Below are 19,366 nucleotides of genomic sequence, written 5' to 3'. Positions count from 1 at the left end.
GGAGCCAGGTTTGGAGGGATGAAACGGAGGAAGAAGGGAAGGTGACCCAGGCGGAGGAAGAGCACACTGGAACGGACAGGTGCGGACAGACCGGCAGGTTCCGTGATGTGGACAGAGGACGTGCTGTGTGGAGGGGCTGAGGCTGGGGGAGGTCGGACTGGGCCGGGATGCCAGCTAGGGGCCGGTCTTTGTGCTGTGGGCATGGGTGCGCGAGGGTGGGCTGTGTCACGGCTCAGCGCCTCCGGGAGGCAGGCCGGCCCCACCAGCCTCTCAAGGATTCTAGGTCTTTGTTCCTTTGGCTCCTCTGGCAAGGGCACTGTCTGCTCACCGCACCCCTCCGCAGCAGCCCCCTTCCCAGCCCTGTCCCCAGCAGCTCTAGCTCCTGTTCCTCTGCCTGATGACAGCCCATCGGTCATCAGGGTCTCTGGGCGGCACTGGAGCCTTCCAGCCATCCTCCCGACACGGTCGATTCCGCAATATTTGACTTGCGTGTCCCTGAGTTGTACAGACAAAGCTCCGCATATCACCGGATCAATTAAAACAACTGCCACCAGGCCCCGGAACTCAATCAGGAGCCCCTCCCCCGGGACCCTGTGGGCCTTGCACATCCTGTTGTCCAATCTGTTGCTTCTCTGGATGCCTCTGTCTCAGCTAAGTGCTCCCCGGCTTCCTTGTCACCTCGTGAGAGTAACTTCCTGCCCCTCTCGAGGGCTTACGGCGCGCCTTTGATGATTTATGCCATTTAGGCCTCAGAATGGCTCTGTGTTACAAGTGCTGTTAATATCCCTGTTTTCAGAAGGTGAAACAGAGACCCAGAGGGGTGAGGGACCCACCCAGGGTCACACAGCCAGGAAGCGGTGGGGTCCGCTGAAACCCAGCTATCTGGCTGTAGCACCTACGCGCCTGACTGTACTTCCGTCCTCATCCAGACTCTGGGGGTGTCTTTGGCGCACTCTGTCCCAGACCCTGCCTCTGTCCGGCCCCTCCTCACTGACCAGTCCTCCTTTCCTGCCTGGGTCCCACCCGCCCTAGCACTCTCTCATGCCCACAGTGCCCCCCCCACCCCCAGGCCAGTCTCCCAACCTGCTGCAGCCTGCCACACTCCCTCCACAGCTCAGCTCGAGCAGGTCAGATGCTGCCTCCTCCGTGAAGACCTCCATGGCACCCTTCTGAGCCTCACCAGCTCTCTGACCATTCTTATCACATGGAGAGTTTTTACCCATGTAGTGTTTTTATGGGTGTTCCTCCTCTCACCCCTTGGAGGAACACCCTGGAGGGTTGGAAGGGTGTCCAGCCACGGGCTGACTCACACAGTGACCGGCACACAGCCGTGTTCCCACTTGTAGCCAATAAACTGCTTGAGGAACGAAAGAATGAATGAACGAATGAATGATCGAACAAATGAAAGGGGAGACACGCCTATTCCTTGCCCCCTCCCCCCTTGCCCACGACCTCAGAAAGCCCATCATTGGGCCTTTTATGCTGGGCACTGCTTGCCTATTGCAAACCACATATTAGGCCCAGCGGGGAAAGCCAGCCAACGTGTCCCCTGACTCCTCCTGCTGAGACAACAGCACAGAGAGGCCCAAAAGCAAGTTCAGAAGCGCTGTCAGGGTCCCCTAAGGGCTGGCCAAGGTACAGCAGAGAACAGAGCCTGGTTCTTCCAACCCACAGGCTGCACAGAGCCGCAGGGGCCCTGGCAGGGCGAAGAGAAAGCCCTGATCAGAACAGACAGGGAGGCGGGCCCCAGGAAGAGGCTGTTAGCAACAATCTCGCTGATCAGCGTCTCAATTAATCTCCACGACACCTTGGAAACTTCAGAAAAAGAACAAAGCACACTAGGAAAAAAAAAGAGCAGACTCAGGCCCCGGAGGACAGACAGTGCCTGGGCCTGGTGCTGGGAACATGAGTGTCTCCTGGGACTGTGCTGCCAGACAGATGGGGGAGGCAAGCACAGGCTCTGCTGAGTCTCCCAGGCTCACCCCACTCAGGGCTGGGCTGCTTTTGCAAGGGCCAAATTCGGGAGCACAAAGTTGTTCAAGAGAAAGGAAAATCTCAATAGTTTCCAGACCAGCCCTAGACAGTCATGAGGTCATGGGCTTGACCAAAGGGACTCAGCCTTGTGCTATCGTTTGCCCTAAGACCTGTGCCTCAGGGTATTTCTAGGTCCATCTGACCAGAAAGAATATGTGTTAGGGGGGTGGGGGTGCCTCCAGGGCCCTTGCCTTTAATGTTATAAGGATGAGGCCTGGCAAGGAAGCCATGACAATCCTTGTTCCTGGTTTTTGAGGTCCCATTCAGCTTGACACAGGCCACCATAGCAGGGAGGCAGGGAAATTCCACCATTTGGGCACATTTTCAGAGACAGAAAAAGCAATCTTAAAAACATGGGCATTTCTGGGACGCCTGGGCGGCTCAGTTGGCTGAACGTCTGGCTTCAGCTCAGGTCGTGATCTCACAGCTCTTGGGTTCGAGCCCTGCGCTGGGCTCTGTGTTGACAGCTCAGAGCCTGGAGCCTGCTTCCAATTCTGTCTCCCTGTCTCTCTGCCCCTCCCCCACTTGTTCTCTGTCTCTCTGATTCTCAAAAATAAATACACATTGAAACAACTTTTAATATGGGCATTTTTGCTTAGGGTATCCAGAGTGTTTCTCAAAACACAATAGCACGTTGTTGTAGAAGGAGCCAGAAGGAGGTTCATTCCGGTGGGCACAGCTCACTTCAATCCCCCCCTCCCTCACCCCTGGCCCTCACTTTCACTCCGCAGACGAGGGTAGATTTGAGCAGTGGTTTTTGTGCTGTGCTTGGTGGAGCCTTCCTTGGGGGCTACAGAGCCTTCTCCAGAACCATGGCGCCAAGTCTTTAAATGCCCAGATGATGGAAATAGGCTTGGGCAGCGGTGTGCTAGGAAGCACACTTTCCAGAAAAAGAAAAAAAAGTCCTAATTTGTAGCATCTGCTTATTTCCGTGGTGTAAATACTTTCACCATGGCTGATTTCAAGCCGCCAGCTCACTTACAAATTCTGAAAATTTCACAGTTGGCTCTAACAAGCTGGCTTTGGTTGTAGAAGAGAAGTTACTACACAGTAGTTAATAACAGCATCCTGAACCTCCCTGGGCCTCAGTTTTCTCTTGTGTGAAATGGAACAGTAATAGCTTCTATCTAATGGGTTGTAGAGGTTCTTGTGAGTATTAAATGGAGAGTGCGGAAGGCACTCAGCATCATCCCTGACACATTAGTTGTTATTATTATTATTATTATTAGTTTTACCCAGTAGGTTTCCATTCAAGATCTAGTTTAAAGAAAATGTTCCAGTTCCAGCTGTGCTCCACCCCTGCTTACATCTTCTGGAACTCATCTCTCCTCTCTCTCTCTCTCTCTCACACACACACACACACACACACACCCCATTTTCTCAGCAGCCCTCGTGTCTCTGCTCCATTTTATTAAAGCAGAAAGCAGTGACAATTATTTTCATAATGAACTGGCTCTTCAAATTAATGCCAATTACACTATGCAATCATGATTAAGATTATGCATTAATCAACGGTGCCAACCTACTTATTAGCCTCTTTAAATAACGATCATGAGGAATGTATGGGAAGGGAGAAAATGGAGGGGAGCCAATTGAATGGGGGAACTGCATCTAAGTGGGGCAGGGTGCTCTTTCCAGAAGCCAAGACCCAAAGCAGCCTTTCTTCCATGGGGCGGAGCTTGAATCAGGGCCCTACCCTATCAGACCCTGAGCTCCCAAAGCTCCCTGGTCTGTAGAAGCCCCCTGCACAAAAGGGAAAGGGGTCAAGAGGACCCAGTAGGGACAGGGTAGAAGAACCCTTGATGGTTTATCAATTGATGAGGTTCGGTGCCCCCTTTCCCTTCCTTCAAAAGCATGGAAAGGTAAAGTGTGGTTGATACTTCTTCTGGAGTAATGTCACCCCCATCTTAGATCAGGTCTCCCAGATGCAGAGCCTGAGGCAGATTGGGATGCATGAGGTTGATAGAGGGGAAGAGAGCTCTTTAGGAAAATTCTGTAGGGGGATAGGCAAATCAGGGTAGAGAAGCAGACCGGGCTAGGCAAAGATACGGCCCCGGGTAAGATCTGGCCTTTGCCAGATGCAATATGGAGGTGCTTGGGCGGGGGCTGGGGGGTGGGCTCTTGCATACATGCATACAGTTATTCCCATCTTGAGGCAAGGGGACCACACTTTTGAGCCCCAGTGTTCATGAGTTATCAGTGGCTGCAGACTGTCCCCGGGGCCAAGATGAGTGGTGGAACCTCTTGGGCAAGGTGGCTCCCTTCAACTGAGAACAGTTCTCTAGAGAAAAGGGCACCCTATGAAGGGAAAATTCAAACCCGGGTCTGCTACATCCAGAACCTGATCTCTCAACCTTTGTGTTGTACCCAAATACGTACTGCCTTGGTGTCCCAAGACATTCAACTTTAGGGATCACCTTGCCCTTACATGTTCAAGTAGAATGACGCCCATCCTTGCACCCTGCTTGGGAGCAGGGGAGGGGCCGCCTCTTCCAGGCCGTGTCTCTGAGGATCCTCCAGGGCTTCCGGTTTCTCCGAACCTCTCCTATTCCAACTTCTCTTCTCCTCTCCCACCTTCTCTACTTCTTATCTTCTTTCTGCCCAATTCACCTTGTGCTGGGCGCTGCCCACCTTTCGTCACTTCCCCCAAAGAGCACAAGCTGGTGTCCACTTTCTACGGGCAACTCTACTAAATGTCAGGGCTCCTGTAAGGAAGGGAGGTGACAGCACAGTGCAGGCTCACAGAAAACTAAGCACCGGGCATCACTGTACTACCACAACTCCTTCCTGCCGTGAAGGATTTCATACTGGTCTCATCTGGTTTGGGCCATGAGTCATATTCTTTTCCTGTCTCCCTTTTTGGGTCCACATCATGCCTGTTCCCTTCCTCTTGGGCCCTTCTCCCATCCTCCCGGTTCAGAACTCAACTTTGCATCTTTCCTGTTCTTTGCCCGGCAATTTAGTACTATCACAGTGTTCTCTTCTCCATCCGGGCCCTAAAGTCCTTTTACCTCTAAGATAAAGGCTGCCCTTCCCTAGAAGAGGGGATGAACTACATACAGCCCACTAGCCAAATCCAGCCAGCTACCTGTTTTTGTAAATAAAGTTTTATTGAAACACACCTGCACCTGTTTGTTTACATACTGTCCATCACTTTCATGTTACAGTGGGAAAGTTGAGTAGACCATCGTGCCCACAAAACCAAAAATATTTGCTATCTGATCCTTTACAGAAAAAGTTTGCCACCCCCTGCCCTAAAACGTGGAAGTTTAAAATTCATTTTGTTTTTATAAATGGCATTGTTTGGGGGCACCTGGGAGGCTCAGTCAGTTAAGCGGCTGACTTCAGCTCAGGTCATGATCTTGCGGTTCGTGAGTTCGAGCCCCGCGTCAGGCTCTGTGTTGACAGCTCAGAGCCTGGAGCCTGCCTCGGATTCTGTGTCTCCCTCTCTCTCTGCCCCTCCCCTGCTCGTGCTCTGTCTTTCTCTGTCTCAAAAATAAATAGAACATTAAAAAAATAAAAAAAAAATAAAGAATTACCATAAGCTAAATTCTCTCCATGTGACCTGCATTTAGTTACATCATTTTCTTCCTTGCCATGGTCAACCCTTGGTAGTATGTACCCATTTTCCAGATGGAGAAACTGAGTCTCAGAGAGATCAAGCGTAAAGGGCTTGGATTTAGACTGAGGCATAACTGTCACCAGAGTTTAAATTGGGAACCTTTCTACTTTTGCATCCAACAGCTAAGCACCACACAGGTGCTGGGTATTTTCTGCTTATTGTTGCCTAAGCACTCCTTGAGAAGCAGGAGCCTGGTGGCAACTTCTCTTGATGTCCTAGGGCCCGGTGACAGGTTGGCATGTGGTGGAGGTTGGTGGTTGTTTTTGGTGGGGTGGGGGGCGAAGAATGAGCATTTTCTATAACATTAAGTATTCCTTAAGAGCATTCTTTTAAAGCTTTTTCCTTATTACCAAAGCTCTTGCTTGGTGCAGAGGACTTGGGGAAAAAAAGCACTAAGCAAACGCAATCCATTATCTTTTTACTTTCTAGAAAGAACCTCTGTTAACATTTTCGTGTATGCCCTTCTGGTATGTCCTTTTTGATTTTAATTGGAGTTGCATTAAATTTATAAATTAATTTGAAGAGAACTGACATCTTTACAATATTGAGCCTTCTCTTCCAGGAGAAAGTTATGCCTCTCCATTTATTCCAGTTTTTTATGTCCCCCAGTAAAGTTTTGTGGTTTCCTTGGTATAAGAATTGCACATTTATTGTAAAGTATTTTATTTTCTTATTGTTGCCTTTGTGAATAGGGTCTCTCTTTTTCCTTATAATTCCTCACGGTTTATTGCTGATATATAGGAAGGCTATATGTTTGTCTCTATTTGTACGCTGGCTCCTTGATGAGCTGTTTAATTTCTACTAGGTTTCCGTCTGAGTCTCGTGAGTTTTTACGAGAACAGTAATAAGCATCTGCAGACACCATCCGGCCCCAATGATCAGCAACTCCTCACCTTTATGCCCCATTTGTATCCTTTTCACACACACTCAACCTTCCCCTTTTGTTTTGCAGCAAATGCTGGGCACCATATCATGCCATCCTATACCCTGACTCTTTATTTTTTATTTTTTATTTTTAGTGTTTTATTTATTCTTGAGAGAGAGAGACCGAGCACAAGCAGGGGAGGGGCAGAGAGAGAGGGAGACACAGAATCCGAAGAGGGCTCCAGGCTCGGAGCTGTCAGCACAGCTCGAACTCACAAACCGCGAGACCATGACCTGAGTCAAAGTTGGATGCTTAACCGACTGAGCCACCGCCCAGGCACCCCTGACTCTTTCTTTTTTAATGTTTATTTATTTATTTTGAGAGAGCGCACGTGAGCAAGAGCAGGGGTTGAGAGAGAGAATCCCAAGCAGTCTCCACGCTCTGCTTGGAGCCCTATGTGGGGCTTGATCTCACGTCGGTGAGATCATGACCTGAGTTGAAATCAAGAATCAGATGTTTAACCAACTGAACCGCTCAGGCGCCCCTACCCTGACTCTTAATGCCTGCAAGTTGTTCTGCCATATGGCTTTTAATATATTGAGTAATTTCCTACTTTGGGACATTAAATTGTTTCTATTTTTTTCAATATCATAGTCAAGAAGATCCTTATACATAAATGTGTTTATGTGTCTCTAACTTACTCTAAATTTATATCCCTAGAAATGCTGACTCCCCAGCATTAAATTAAAATCCCTAGAATTACCAGATCATATGGTATTTTGATCATTTATTTTCCTTTAAACACATACACACAGTCACATGATGGCTTTTCTGATTAGAATATAACACATGTTCACTGTAGAACTTTTGGAAAGTACAGAAAAACACAAAGAAGGGAATTAAAGTCACCCAGAATCCTGTCATTCAGAGAGAACCCCTCTTGACGGTTTGGGGTACAGTTCTTCTCGTCTTGTTTTATGCGTGCGCCCAGCCCGTTTATGCACAGCCACACACACTCACGTGCATACACACTACATGTTACAAATTGTAAGCCTGCTGGAGGCCTGAGGCAGGGGCGCAGGTTTATTTATCCACTTTTTAAAATACTCACTTTAGGGGCGCCTGGGTGGTGCAGTCGGTTAAGCGTCCGACTTCAACCAGGTCACGATCTCGCGGTCCGGGAGTTCGAGCCCCGCGTCAGGCTCTGGGCTGATGGCTGATGGCTCAGAGCCTGGAGCCTGTTTCTGATTCTGTGTCTCCCTCTCTCGCTCTGCCCCTCCCCCGTTCATGCTCTGTCTCTGTCCCAAAAATAAATAAAGGTTGAAAAAAAAAATTAAAAAAAAAATTAAATAAAATACTCACTTTATTTTTTTTTAATATAATTTATTGTCAAACTGGCTTACATACAACACCCGCTCGCATCCCAGCAGGTGCCCTCCTCAATGCCCATCCCCCATTTTCCCCTCTCCCCCGCCCCCATCAACCCTCAGTTTGTTCTCTGTATTTAAGAGTCTCTTGTGCTTTGCCTCCCTCCCTCGCTGTAACGATTTTTTTCCCCTTTGCTTCCCCCCTGGACTTCTGTTAAGTTTCTCAAGACCCACATATGAGTGAAAGCATACGATATCTGTCTTTTTCTGACTGACTTATTTCACTCAGCATAATACCTTCCAGTTCCATCCACGTTGCTGCAAATGGCATGATTTCATTCTTTTTCATTGTTAAGTAGTATTCCATTATATGTATAAACCACATCTTCTTTATCTGTTCATCTGTTGATGGACATTTAGGCTCGTTCCATAATTTGGCTGTTGTGGAAAGCCCTGCTTTAAACATTGGGGTACATGTGCCCCTATGCATCAACACTCCTGTTTCCCTCGGGTAAATTCCTAGCGGTGCTATTGCTGAGTCATAGGGTTGTTCTGTTTTTAATTTTTTGAGGAACCTCCATATTGTTTTCCAGAGTGGTTGCACCAGTTTGCATTCCCACCAACAGTGCAAGAGGGTTCCCGCTTCTCCACATCCTCACCAATATGTATAGTTTCCGGATATGTTCATTTTAGACATTCTGACCGGTGTGAGGTGGTATCTCAGTGTGGCTTTGATTTGTATTTTCCTGATGATGAATGACATTAAGCATCTTTTCATAAAATACTCACGTAAAAATTTTTTTAATTTTATTTATTTTTGAAAGAGACAGAGTGCGAGCAGGAAAGGGGCAGAGAGAGGGAGACACAGAATCGGAAGCAGGCTCCGGGCCCTGAGCTATCAGCACAGAGCCCGACTCGGGGCTTGAACTCACAAACCGTGAGATCATACCATGAACTGAAGTTGGATGCTTAGCCAACTGAGCCATCTGGCACCCCTTAAAATACTCACTTAAAAAAAATGTTGGGGCGCCTGGGTGGCACAGTCAGTTAAGCGTCCGACTTCAGCCAGGTCACGATCTCGCGGTCCGGGAGTTTGAGCCCCGCGTCAGGCTCTGGGCCGATGGCTCAGAGCCTGGAGCCTGTTTCCGATTCTGTGTCTCCCTCTCTCTCTGCCCCTCCCCCGTTCATGCTCTGTCTCTCTGTCCCAAAAATAAACAAACGTTGAAAAAAAAAATTTTTAAAAAAAAATTTTTTTTCAGGGGCGCCTGGGTGGCTCAGTCGGTTGAGCAGCTGACTTCCGCTCAGGTCATGATCTCATGGTCCGTGAGTTCGAGCCCCACGTCGGGCTCTGTGCTGACAGCTCGGAGCCTGGAGCCTGTTTCGGATTCTGTGTATCCCTCTCCCTGACCCTCCCCTGTTCATGCTCTGTCTCTCCCTGTCTCAAAAATAAATAAAAAAAACGTTAACAATTAAAAAAAAAACAAACAAACAAAAAACAAAACAAAACAAAACAAAAACAAAAACAAATTTTTTTTCAGGAGCTCCTGGCTGGCTCAGTCGGTTAAGCTCAGGCTTCGACTTCAGGTCAGGTCATGATCCCACAGCTCATGTGTTCGAGCCCCGGGTTGGGATCTGTGCTGCCAGCTCAGAGTCTGGAGACTGCTTCGGTTTCTGCGTCTCTGTCTCTCTGCCCCTCCCCAACTAGTGCGCGCACGCGCTCTCTCTCTTTCTCTCTCAAAATAAATAAACATTAAGAAAAACTTTAAAAAAATTTTTTCAAAATGATGGAAATAACCCAAATAAAGAAACTGTGCCACATCTGTAGAAACTAATATTATTTAACGGTCAAAAGGAATGAGGTACTGAGACACGCTACAACATGGGTAAGGCTCAGAAATATATTCAGTGAAAGAAGCCAGACGCAGAAGACCACCTATTTTTCTTCCATTTATAGGATTCCATTTACAGGAAATGTCCAGAAAAGAGGAATCTCTAGAGACAGAGAGTAAATTAGTGCTTGCCTGCGGCTGGGGGCGGAAACCATGATTGACTGTAAATGGGCACAAGGGATCTTACTGGGGTGATGGGAATGTTCAGGATTGTGACGGTAGCCACCCAAGTCAGTGCATTCACCTCAAGTCACCATGCACTTAAAACAAGGCACATGTTGTGGAATTTCTCAATGTAAATCATACCTTGATAAAGTTGATTCCTTAAAGGAGTGAAGAAAGAAAACATAAAAACTTCATTTGGGAAATAAAGAAAAGCACGAAGAACAACATAAGAAATCTACCTCATGGGACCGTTCACCTGTGCGGTTTTGAAAACATCTCCTATTTTTATGTCAGTGGTAGAAATTCCTCATCTTCCTTCCATTCCTTCCTTCCTTCCGTTCTTCCTCTACCGACATGGAATCACACTGCACCTTATAACCTTTGCGTTTTACTTAAAACTATGTCGTGGGAGGTTCCAAATCATTAAATTTTTGCTATGACATGGAAATATACAGCTTACTGTGGTTTATTGACTCTGTCCCTGGTGTTGGACGTCCCTAGACCCCCTGCCCCACGCATGATTGGTGTGTCCACCATTGCCGTCAGAGTCAATTCCTAGAAACTGAAGAAATTGAGTCAAAAAGTATTGAGTCAAAGACCTGAGCATTTTTAAGGCTTTTGATATTTTCTGGTAGCCACCGGGAAGGCGGGGTGTACCAGTTCTCACTTCCATCAAAAGCTAGGCAGGCGTCTGTTTCTAAACACACTCAGCAAAGCTGGGTGTTATAATTTGTTTTGTGTTTGCCCACGGGATGGGCAAAACATGGTATCTCACTGATGGTTGAAATGGAGTTTATTTGATTTTTAGGGACGATACACATTTCTTAATACGTTAACAGCTCCTTTGTATTATTTAAAAGAAATTTTTCAATGTTTATTTATTTTTGAGAGAGGCAGAGAGACAGAGCATGCGTGGGGGAGGGGCAGAGAGAGAGAGAGGGAGGCACAGAATCTGAAGCAGGCTTCGGGCTCTGAGCTGTCAGCACAGAGCCCGACGCAGGGCTCGAACTCACAGACCACAAGATCATGACCTGAGCTGAAGTCAGATGCTCAACTGACTGAACCACCCAGGCGCCCCGTGTCATTTTTTTTTCTTTAGGGAACTATCCTTTGCACATTTTTCTATTGGAGTATTTGGGTTTTTTTCATTAAGTGTTTATTTTTTTAAAATAAGATCACCAACTTTTATACGGCCAAGTAAGTTACAAATATTTTTCCAAGTTCGATGTTTGCCATTTAATTTTGTTTATGGTAGTTTTGATAGATCATTATTTGATATATATTATTTCTGTAGAGTTATCCATGTTTCTCCTATGATTTCTGACTTTACTGTAATTCCTGGAAAGGCCTCCTCCACCTCAATATTGTGTAACATTCACCTATATTTTCTTTTTTGGTACTTTTATACTGTCTTCTTTCCTCTTCCTTCCCTGACTTTCTTGCTATTTAATCTTTAATCCACTTGGAACTTATTTTGATATATGGCTTAAGATTGGAATCTAACTTAAATTTCTCCCAAATAATGGAATAATTGTCTCAGCACAATTAATGAATAATGTATATTTTACCTACTGATTGGAAATGGCCACCTTTGTCGTGTCTTAAATACTCATCTCTACTTAAATCTCTCTCTGGGGGCTTTTTATCTCATTCCGTTGATCTGTCTGTATTTTCATATGCCATTAGGACATGTTTTTAATTATTTTGGCTTTTATGATCCATTTTAAATCTGGCAGTGTAGATCACCTCTCTTCTCTTCAGGCTGTTACCTCCCGGTTAGTCTTCCAGATGCATTTGACAGTCATCTTGTCAAGTAAAAGAAGAACCGTTCTATGATTCTGATAGGAATTGCATTAAATTAACTGAAAAATTAATTTGGAATAAACTGACACCTCCATTCTTGGGCCTAACCATCCTGGAACAGAACATGCCTTGTCATTTAAACTTACTGTTATATCTCCCTACTGTAGTGTTGTTGTCATTTTTAATGCTGAAATTGCATACTTCTTACTTGCTCTGTTACTAGCTATTTAATGTTTTTGTCGATGTTACAAAGGAGATCTTTTGCAATTAGGTTTTCTTACTGATTGTTGGTGACATAGAGAAATGGTGTTAGTTTATGCTAACTGATCATCTAACTCGACCCTCCTACTAGTTCTTAACTAGTGTTTGTTTTGGGGGATTAAGGGGTTGTAGGAAGTCATTTATAACATTTGCAAGCATTTGTTTTCTTTCCAAGAGGTGTGCCTCTAAATTCTTTTTCTTATTTTGTTGGTTGATGGTGTGGTGTGGATCTTTATCCCTCCTTTATTTCTTTAATGGGAATGTCGCTAGTGTTCACCATTAGTGTGATATTGAAGGCAGATTTGAGCTAAAGATGTTTCAAGGCGGTGACTTTTCTGGTGCTAGTTTATTAAGCATTCTTAACAGCAGTGTATATTGGATTTTATCAAATGCCTTTCTGCATCTCGTGAGTTGATCATGTGTTATTTTTTTTCCTTTGAACTATTGATGTAATGGAATGATATTCATAGATTTCTTTATGTTGAACCACCCTTTCTTTATATTGCCTATAACTCTACCTGGTCATGTTATCCTTGTCACATTCTAATAGATTCTACTGGCAAGCACTCTGTTGAAAATTTTCATAGCGATATTAATAAGTTGGTCATTTTATTTGGCTCTGTTTGCCAGTCCCTGGCTGAGTGAAATGAACTAGGAGAATTTTCCTATTTCTTATGCTCTGGCACAATTTCTACCTATAGGAATTATCTAGGATATTGTTGAACATTTTTTTAGGGGAAAATCTTGCCCATAAAACCTTCTGAGCCAAGCATCTTTGTTGGCATGCCCCTCCTTCCCCAGCACACATGAGTTTACCTCTCTCTCGCAGGAGGAATCTTTGAGTATGCAGATGGCCCCAACGCCCAGGTCATGAATGCTGAGGAGCATGCCTTTCGATTTTCTGCCAACATCATCAACAGGAACAGGACTCTGCTGCCCAACACAACCTTGACCTATGATATCCAGAGGATTCACTTTCACGACAGCTTCGAGGCCACCAAAAAGGGTGAGTATGCAGCCTTGACTATTGTCTTCCAGGTTTGGGGATAAAGGAGGAGCCTGTTTGCTATCCAGGGTCCTGAAAATAGGCCAGCGCTCTTGGTGGGCTTGAAGCTTAGAGTCTATTCTGTCTGGGTTGGGGTCCTGCCTCATTCCCAGCTCAGCTTAGGCTGTGTCATCCCCCAGGTTGTCCATCAGGAATTTCCAGGCCACTGGCAGGTGCCATGAGGGAATGAGGGGCCATGGGAGCAGGGGGAGGGTGAGGGATGGGGGTCTGAGATGGGACTGGAGAGGTCGCATCAGATCCCCAACATCTTTGAACCGAAGCTGGCATTTTCTAACTTTTTTTTTTTAATTGAAATCTTATCCAGATAACAATACTTAAAATACGTATAAAACGGATAATGTATAAGTTCAAATATGCAACATTTCCTTGCCATAAAAAGACCTACTGAAAACAATGAAGTTGCTTCTATGGCTACAATGATTTCACCCCAGAGGCTGTGGGTGACACTTTCAGTTTGACATTCAACACATTTCCATGCTTTATTTTAGCTTCACGGTAATAAAATTATAAGTCATAAAAATAAGTCTTAGTAAATCCAATCAGCTTTCCCCACACCTGAGTTTTAAGAAACAAAATAAATGTTGGGTTGCAGCCTTCCTTATTAGTGACACACTCACAATAAGTTCCTGGAACTGCACAGAAATGACTGGAGAACTTTATTCCAACATTGTCAGGTGAAAAAAAACAAAAAACAAAAACAAGGCAACTTGCCAATACCTGAATGAGCTCACAGTTCCCAGTGTGTCGTATAGCACATTTGAGTGTACACATACGCTTTTTTTGTTACTGTTTTAAAAATATAGTTTATACACACACAACTCACACACACGTATTTAACTGAAATGAACTTAGAGGCTCAAACAACTCTAGAAATAGCTTCCGTATATCCCTAGATGTCCACGGAACTCTATTTATAAAATCTCAGGCCTAAGGAATCCCATTCCCAGGAAAGACAAGGTCATCCTTCCTATAATTTGTCATCATAGCCCTTTGCTTTTCTTCTTCAAGGCCCTTATCACAATTTGTAGCTAAATGATGGTGTGTGTTTGATGTCTTTCCCCTTCTCTCCAACACTACTGAAAGGAAGGCTCTCTCTTGTTAGCTGATGTAGCCCTAGCACCTAAAAGACTGGTGAGTCGTGTAAGTGCTCAATGAAATAATTATTGAGTGAATAGATGAATGAATGATGTGAGAATGGAGCGTGGAAGTCTGAGCATCGTTACCCAGGCCTGCTGTCAGCTAAGCTTAGGGACAACATCATTCATGTATCTTGGGAAGATCTCCTTGGTCTTCCTAAGGGGTTACCAATAGCTAATCACGGGCTCCCAGGTATAAATCTGCCAAGGTGCTTCCTGATGCTGGTTCTGTTTTCCAAAGCCCCATCGTGGGTAGACATCTTAACACAGAAAGGCAGTGTAGCGTGAGCTTGGAGCCAGAGTGCGTAGCCTTACACCTTGCCCATGCTGATACTAGTTGTGACCTTGAACAAAATACCCGGTGCCTCAGTTTCCTCATCTGCAAAGTGGACACGCTTCTGTGAAGCGCCTAGAACGGTATCTAGCACGATTTGGCTCTTATTACATTGGCTGTCTTGCTCTCTACCCGCCGAGTCGTCAGGTTAAGGGGCCTCACATCTACAGGAACCTTCTCCACTCCTGGCTCCTGTCCCGCCTCCCTGCTCCTCTGTGCCTTGTGAGCTGAAGGGCCCAGGGTTCCTGACATTGAGCACGATTCCCTGACATTTTTGAGACCGCTGCCTTGAGCCTCAGAGCCAACTTGCAGACAGACTAGAGCATCCCCATGCTGTTAGTCTCGAAGAGTGGTTCTTTGCCCATCACCCTTCTCCCTGTGCTGGTATGCCCCCCTCCCTACCTGTGTCCTCCCAGCTCTCTATCCGCGTGCCCTGTGGCCAACGCCATGCAGTCAGATATCCACCTCCCTACTGAGAGTTCCTGCTGGTATCCTCTGCCTGGCCTCGTCCAGCTAGAAAGTAACTGAACTCAACCAAAACTCCTCAGTGAAAAGGTGAGGACATAGAACAAACGCCTGGAATCAGAACAGAGTTTCACGTGGGCACGATGACCCCAAAGGGCTAGGCTGGGGATTCTGTTCGTTTGTTTTTTTTTTTTTTTCTAAAAATCACTAAAATAATATGACAGCTCTTTAGCGGCACACTTGTGAGTCAGCATAGGGACCTTCCCCAGCCAGCACTGAGCTCGGGGCAGAACTGCAGAGCCTTCTGAGGCACTTCCTCCAGCAGGAACTTAGAGTCCCAAACTATGTGGAACTGCCAAGTGGTGGGTGACTAGGCCTGAGACAGAACCACCCAGCTCTGGAAGTCCAGTCAGACCAATCCAAGTGACCAAAGCCACGCACACACACACACACACACACACACACACCCCATCCCCCACCACAAGCCTTGTTGGCTTAAAAGCCTGAATGGTGTGTCCTGTTTTTCTTCCCCCAAATCATCAGAGCCCAAGGGAGGTCTGTCCAGTCTAGCCCAAATGTGACCTTCCAGCCACTCTTGTGCCATATGCTCCCTCGGCCTCTGGGTTCCAACCCTACCCGCCATCCTCCGGGTGCCATGCTTCCTCCCACCTCACGGATTTTGCACATGCTGTTCTCTTTGCTTGTAATGCCCTTCCCCTGTCCCACCTCTGCCCTGCCATTTGTCTAGGTCCTCGGGGGAGCCTTCCCCAAGTCCCCAAACCAGGTCAAGTCTTCACCTCATAAAGCTCTGGACTTTTCTTTCACAACCTCGATCCATGGATATGCGTGTGTGTGTAATTATGTGACCATTGTCCATATCTTCTGCTAGATTACCCACCTTTTGTCTTTTCACTGTTGTGCTAAAGAACCATTGTTCTGACGGCTGGTGCCATACATCGTTTTGCCTGTTTTTGAACTCTACGTAAATAGAACACCAGTGTGTACCTTCAGCGTGTATAATATACCTGTGAGACTCATCTAGGATGTTGAATATAGCAGGAGTCTCTTCTTCGTTGTTGTATAGTGTCCCATTATATGAACATACCACAATTTTGAAAACTCAATTTATTGTCGGACATTCGAGTTACTTCCATTTGGGCCCACAGGGTAGCGCTGCCCTGATCGTTCTGGTAGATGTCTTGTGGCACACAAGTGTGCACCTTGTGTGGTGGGTAGACACCCAGGAGTTAGAAGTACGAGGTCACAGGATGCCATATGGTCAGCGAGACAGCTTCCCAAGTTACAGCACCAACCCCTTGGGCATCCGATGGCAGTGGCAATCGCTCCACGTCGTCACAAACACTACGGGTAAAGTCAGTTTTGTTTCTGGTGGTTCATGTGATGGATATCTCATTATAGTTGTACTTTGTATTTCCCTGGTGCCCGGAGATGTGGAGCATGTTTTCATATGCTAATAGGGCATCTGAAGTTTCTCTTTCCCGGAGTGATTTTTGAGGCTTTCAACCATTTTTATTTTAAAAAAAATTTTTTTTTTCAACGTTTATTTATTTTTGGGACAGAGAGAGACAGAGCATGAACGGGCGAGGGGCAGAGAGAGAGGGAGACACAGAACCGGAAGCAGGCTCCAGGCTCTGAGCCATCAGCCCAGAGCCCGACGCGGGGCTCGAACTCACGGACCGCGAGATCGTGACCTGGCTGAAGTCGGACGCTTAACCGACTGCGCCACCCAGGCGCCCCTCAACCACTTTTAAAATGGAGTTGCTTGTCATTTTCTTATTGACTTGTAGGAGTCTTTTACATAGGGCGGGTAGGAGTCCTTTGTGGGACTTAACGCCTCGCATTAGAGGTGCCACAAGTGAGCTTGCCTTTTTACTGTCTCTTGAGGAACAAAGTTCTTAATTTGAAGAAGTCTGATTTATCCATATTTTCCATTACCTCTAATGGCTTTGGGTTCTACATGTGCCTGTCCTAAAGTTATGAAGGTTTTCTCCTGTGTTCTAGAAGCTCTGTTGTTTTGTCTTTCAGAGTTGGCTCTATGATCGGTCTTACATCGATTTTCTGTGCATGGTGAGAGGTAGGAGCTGAGGTTTATTTTTTCAATGCAGTGTTGGTGAGAGTGAAAACTGGTGGAGCCTCTCAGGGGAGCTGTTTGGAAGTGTTCCTGGCCACTTTATGATAATAGCCAAACGTGGGAAATAAGGGTCCATCGACGGGAGAATGGACAGATTGGAGTATAAGTTATACAATGGAATTTGAACGAGCAATAAAAAAAAGAAAAGAAAACATTTCTTCCTACACAAAACATCATGGATGAGCCTCGCAGATATAACGTTGAGTGAATGAACAGTGGTCCCCTCTGGGGGAGGGAGGAGTATGAAGCGTGTGTTCTGGAAAAGGGAAGAGATAACCTTCTTAGGTGTTGGAAATGTTTTTTTTTTTTCAACGTTTATTTATTTTTTGGGGGGACAGAGAGAGACAGAGCATGAACGGGGGAGGGGCAGAGAGAGAGAGAGAGACACAGAATCGGAAACAGGCTCCAGGCTCTGAGCCATCAGCCCAGAGCCTGACGCGGGGCTCGAACTCACGGACCGCGAGATCGTGACCTGGCTGAAGTCGGACGCTTAACCGACTGCGCCACCCAGGCGCCCCGGAAATGTTTTATATTTTGATCCAGGCAGTAGTTACATGAGTGCAGTTCCATGTAAAACTTCATAGCAGTCTGTGCCTTGACTCTACACTTTGCTGTATTGTGTTATATCTCAATAAAAATTTTTTTTTAATTTTTTAACGTTTATTTATCATTGAGAGACAGAGAGACACAGAGTGTTAGTGGGGAGGGTCAGAGAGAGAGGGAGACAAAGCATCCAAAACAGGCTCCAGGCTCCGAGCTGTCGGCACAGAGCCCGACGCGGGGCTCGAGCTCACAAACTGCGAGATCGTGACCTGAGCCGAAGTCGGTCGCTTAACCAACTGAGCCACCCAGGCGCCCCTCAATAAAAACATTTTTGAAGAGGACCCTCTCTGCCATCACTTTCCCTTAATGCCCCTCCGACAGTGTACCTAAGATAGACCCCTGCTGTGGTTGGAACCACCTCTGTCTGACCCTGAGGGCATTTCTGCGGTTGGACCGTGCTCCCCTTTAGTCACTCTCCATTCCTCAGGGACCCCCTGATTTCCGTGATCTTTATTTTTTCTTTTGATCTTTGGTTTTCAAAAAGGTAGTCCTCAGGAGCACCGTTAGGACTCTTCTGGGGGATGACCTTGGGCTTCATTCTAACTCACCCATTGGTAATGATGAACTCTGCCATCACAGCTGGATCCAGCCACCTTGGGCCCCACGGGGTGAGCGGGCGCAGAGGCTCGGAGCCTGGCATTGTGTGCCCGCCAGCTCTGTTTGAATTAGTCCTTCCCTCCGCATGAGGCCCAAGAGGCCTTTTCCCCATTAAGAGGGACTTTCACGTATTGTCTTTATTTTTAAATGTTTTGTGGAAAATTAAAAGATGAGTGACTGCCAAACGGTGCCCGAGCCAGCAGCCCAGAGAGCGCCTGTGTTTTCTTCCAAGCCTGACCCGAGCGGGCCTGGAATCGACCCAGCACTCCCCAGGCTCCTCTGCCGTCACTTATTCTCTGGGCTGCTCAATTCCTTTTAAGACACAAATTGATTGGGATAATTTGTGCTATAACTACAATTGCCATGGAAAGAGGGGGAGGGGGGCTGCATTCAGGCTGTGGACTCCCGCAATGACTGTGAACCACTGAGTTACTGTAAAATGACCAGAAAATGGATTCCAAATTGAAGCTACAAATAATGTAATTACTACAGTGGGTGCTCAGGGCTGCAAGAACAAGAGTTGGCTGCTGCCCTGGAAACATCTGGGGATAAAGCTGCTGCTGCCGCCGCTGCTGTAACCCCTGCCCTGGTCCCTCGGGGGCAGCAGTGCTCTTCCAGGCTGGAAGATCCTCAGAAGCTGAAAGGAACGTGGAGAGGACAGAAAAAGGGATGCGGAGAGAGGCCAAAGAGAAGAAATGGGTGAAAGGCAGAACTGATGCTTACTGCCACGCAGCAGTGACATGTGATCACCGCATCTCTGGCAGGATGGAACCCCGTATAGCCATCGTCTTCCTACCACCACCATTGTCACCACTACAGATGCCAGTGCACCGTCACCACAACGACTATGATCACCATCAGTGATAACAGTGGTTTCACCTCCATTCTTGACGTCATCAGCACCTGCCATCACCACCAATCACTGCCAGACAGCAACATCTTCATCAGCACCAGTCTCATCAGTGCCAGCATCATCGCCATCATTCCTACCATCGTCACAGTCATGA

At 46.6% G+C, this 19,366-nt stretch overlaps 1 protein-coding gene across 4 annotated transcripts in view; it reads left to right on the top strand.

The window, feature by feature from the left end:
• Positions 1–19,366, top strand: part of GRIK3 (glutamate ionotropic receptor kainate type subunit 3) — a 228,544-nt gene that overhangs the window by 123,740 nt on the left and 85,438 nt on the right. For all 4 annotated transcript variants that reach the window (XM_040469503.1, XM_040469514.1, XM_040469511.1 and 1 more), the window contains exon 2: positions 12,836–13,012. In XM_040469503.1, the coding sequence (XP_040325437.1) occupies positions 12,836–13,012 (177 nt within the window). The remainder of the gene's footprint in view (positions 1–12,835; positions 13,013–19,366) is intronic.

Source organism: Herpailurus yagouaroundi, unplaced genomic scaffold (assembly GCF_014898765.1).
Source record: "Herpailurus yagouaroundi ecotype Mexico unplaced genomic scaffold, PumYag 77, whole genome shotgun sequence".
NCBI lineage: Eukaryota > Metazoa > Chordata > Mammalia > Carnivora > Felidae > Herpailurus > Herpailurus yagouaroundi.
The sequence above is the reverse complement of the archived record's forward strand: the minus strand, read 5'-3'. Positions and strand labels throughout refer to the sequence as shown.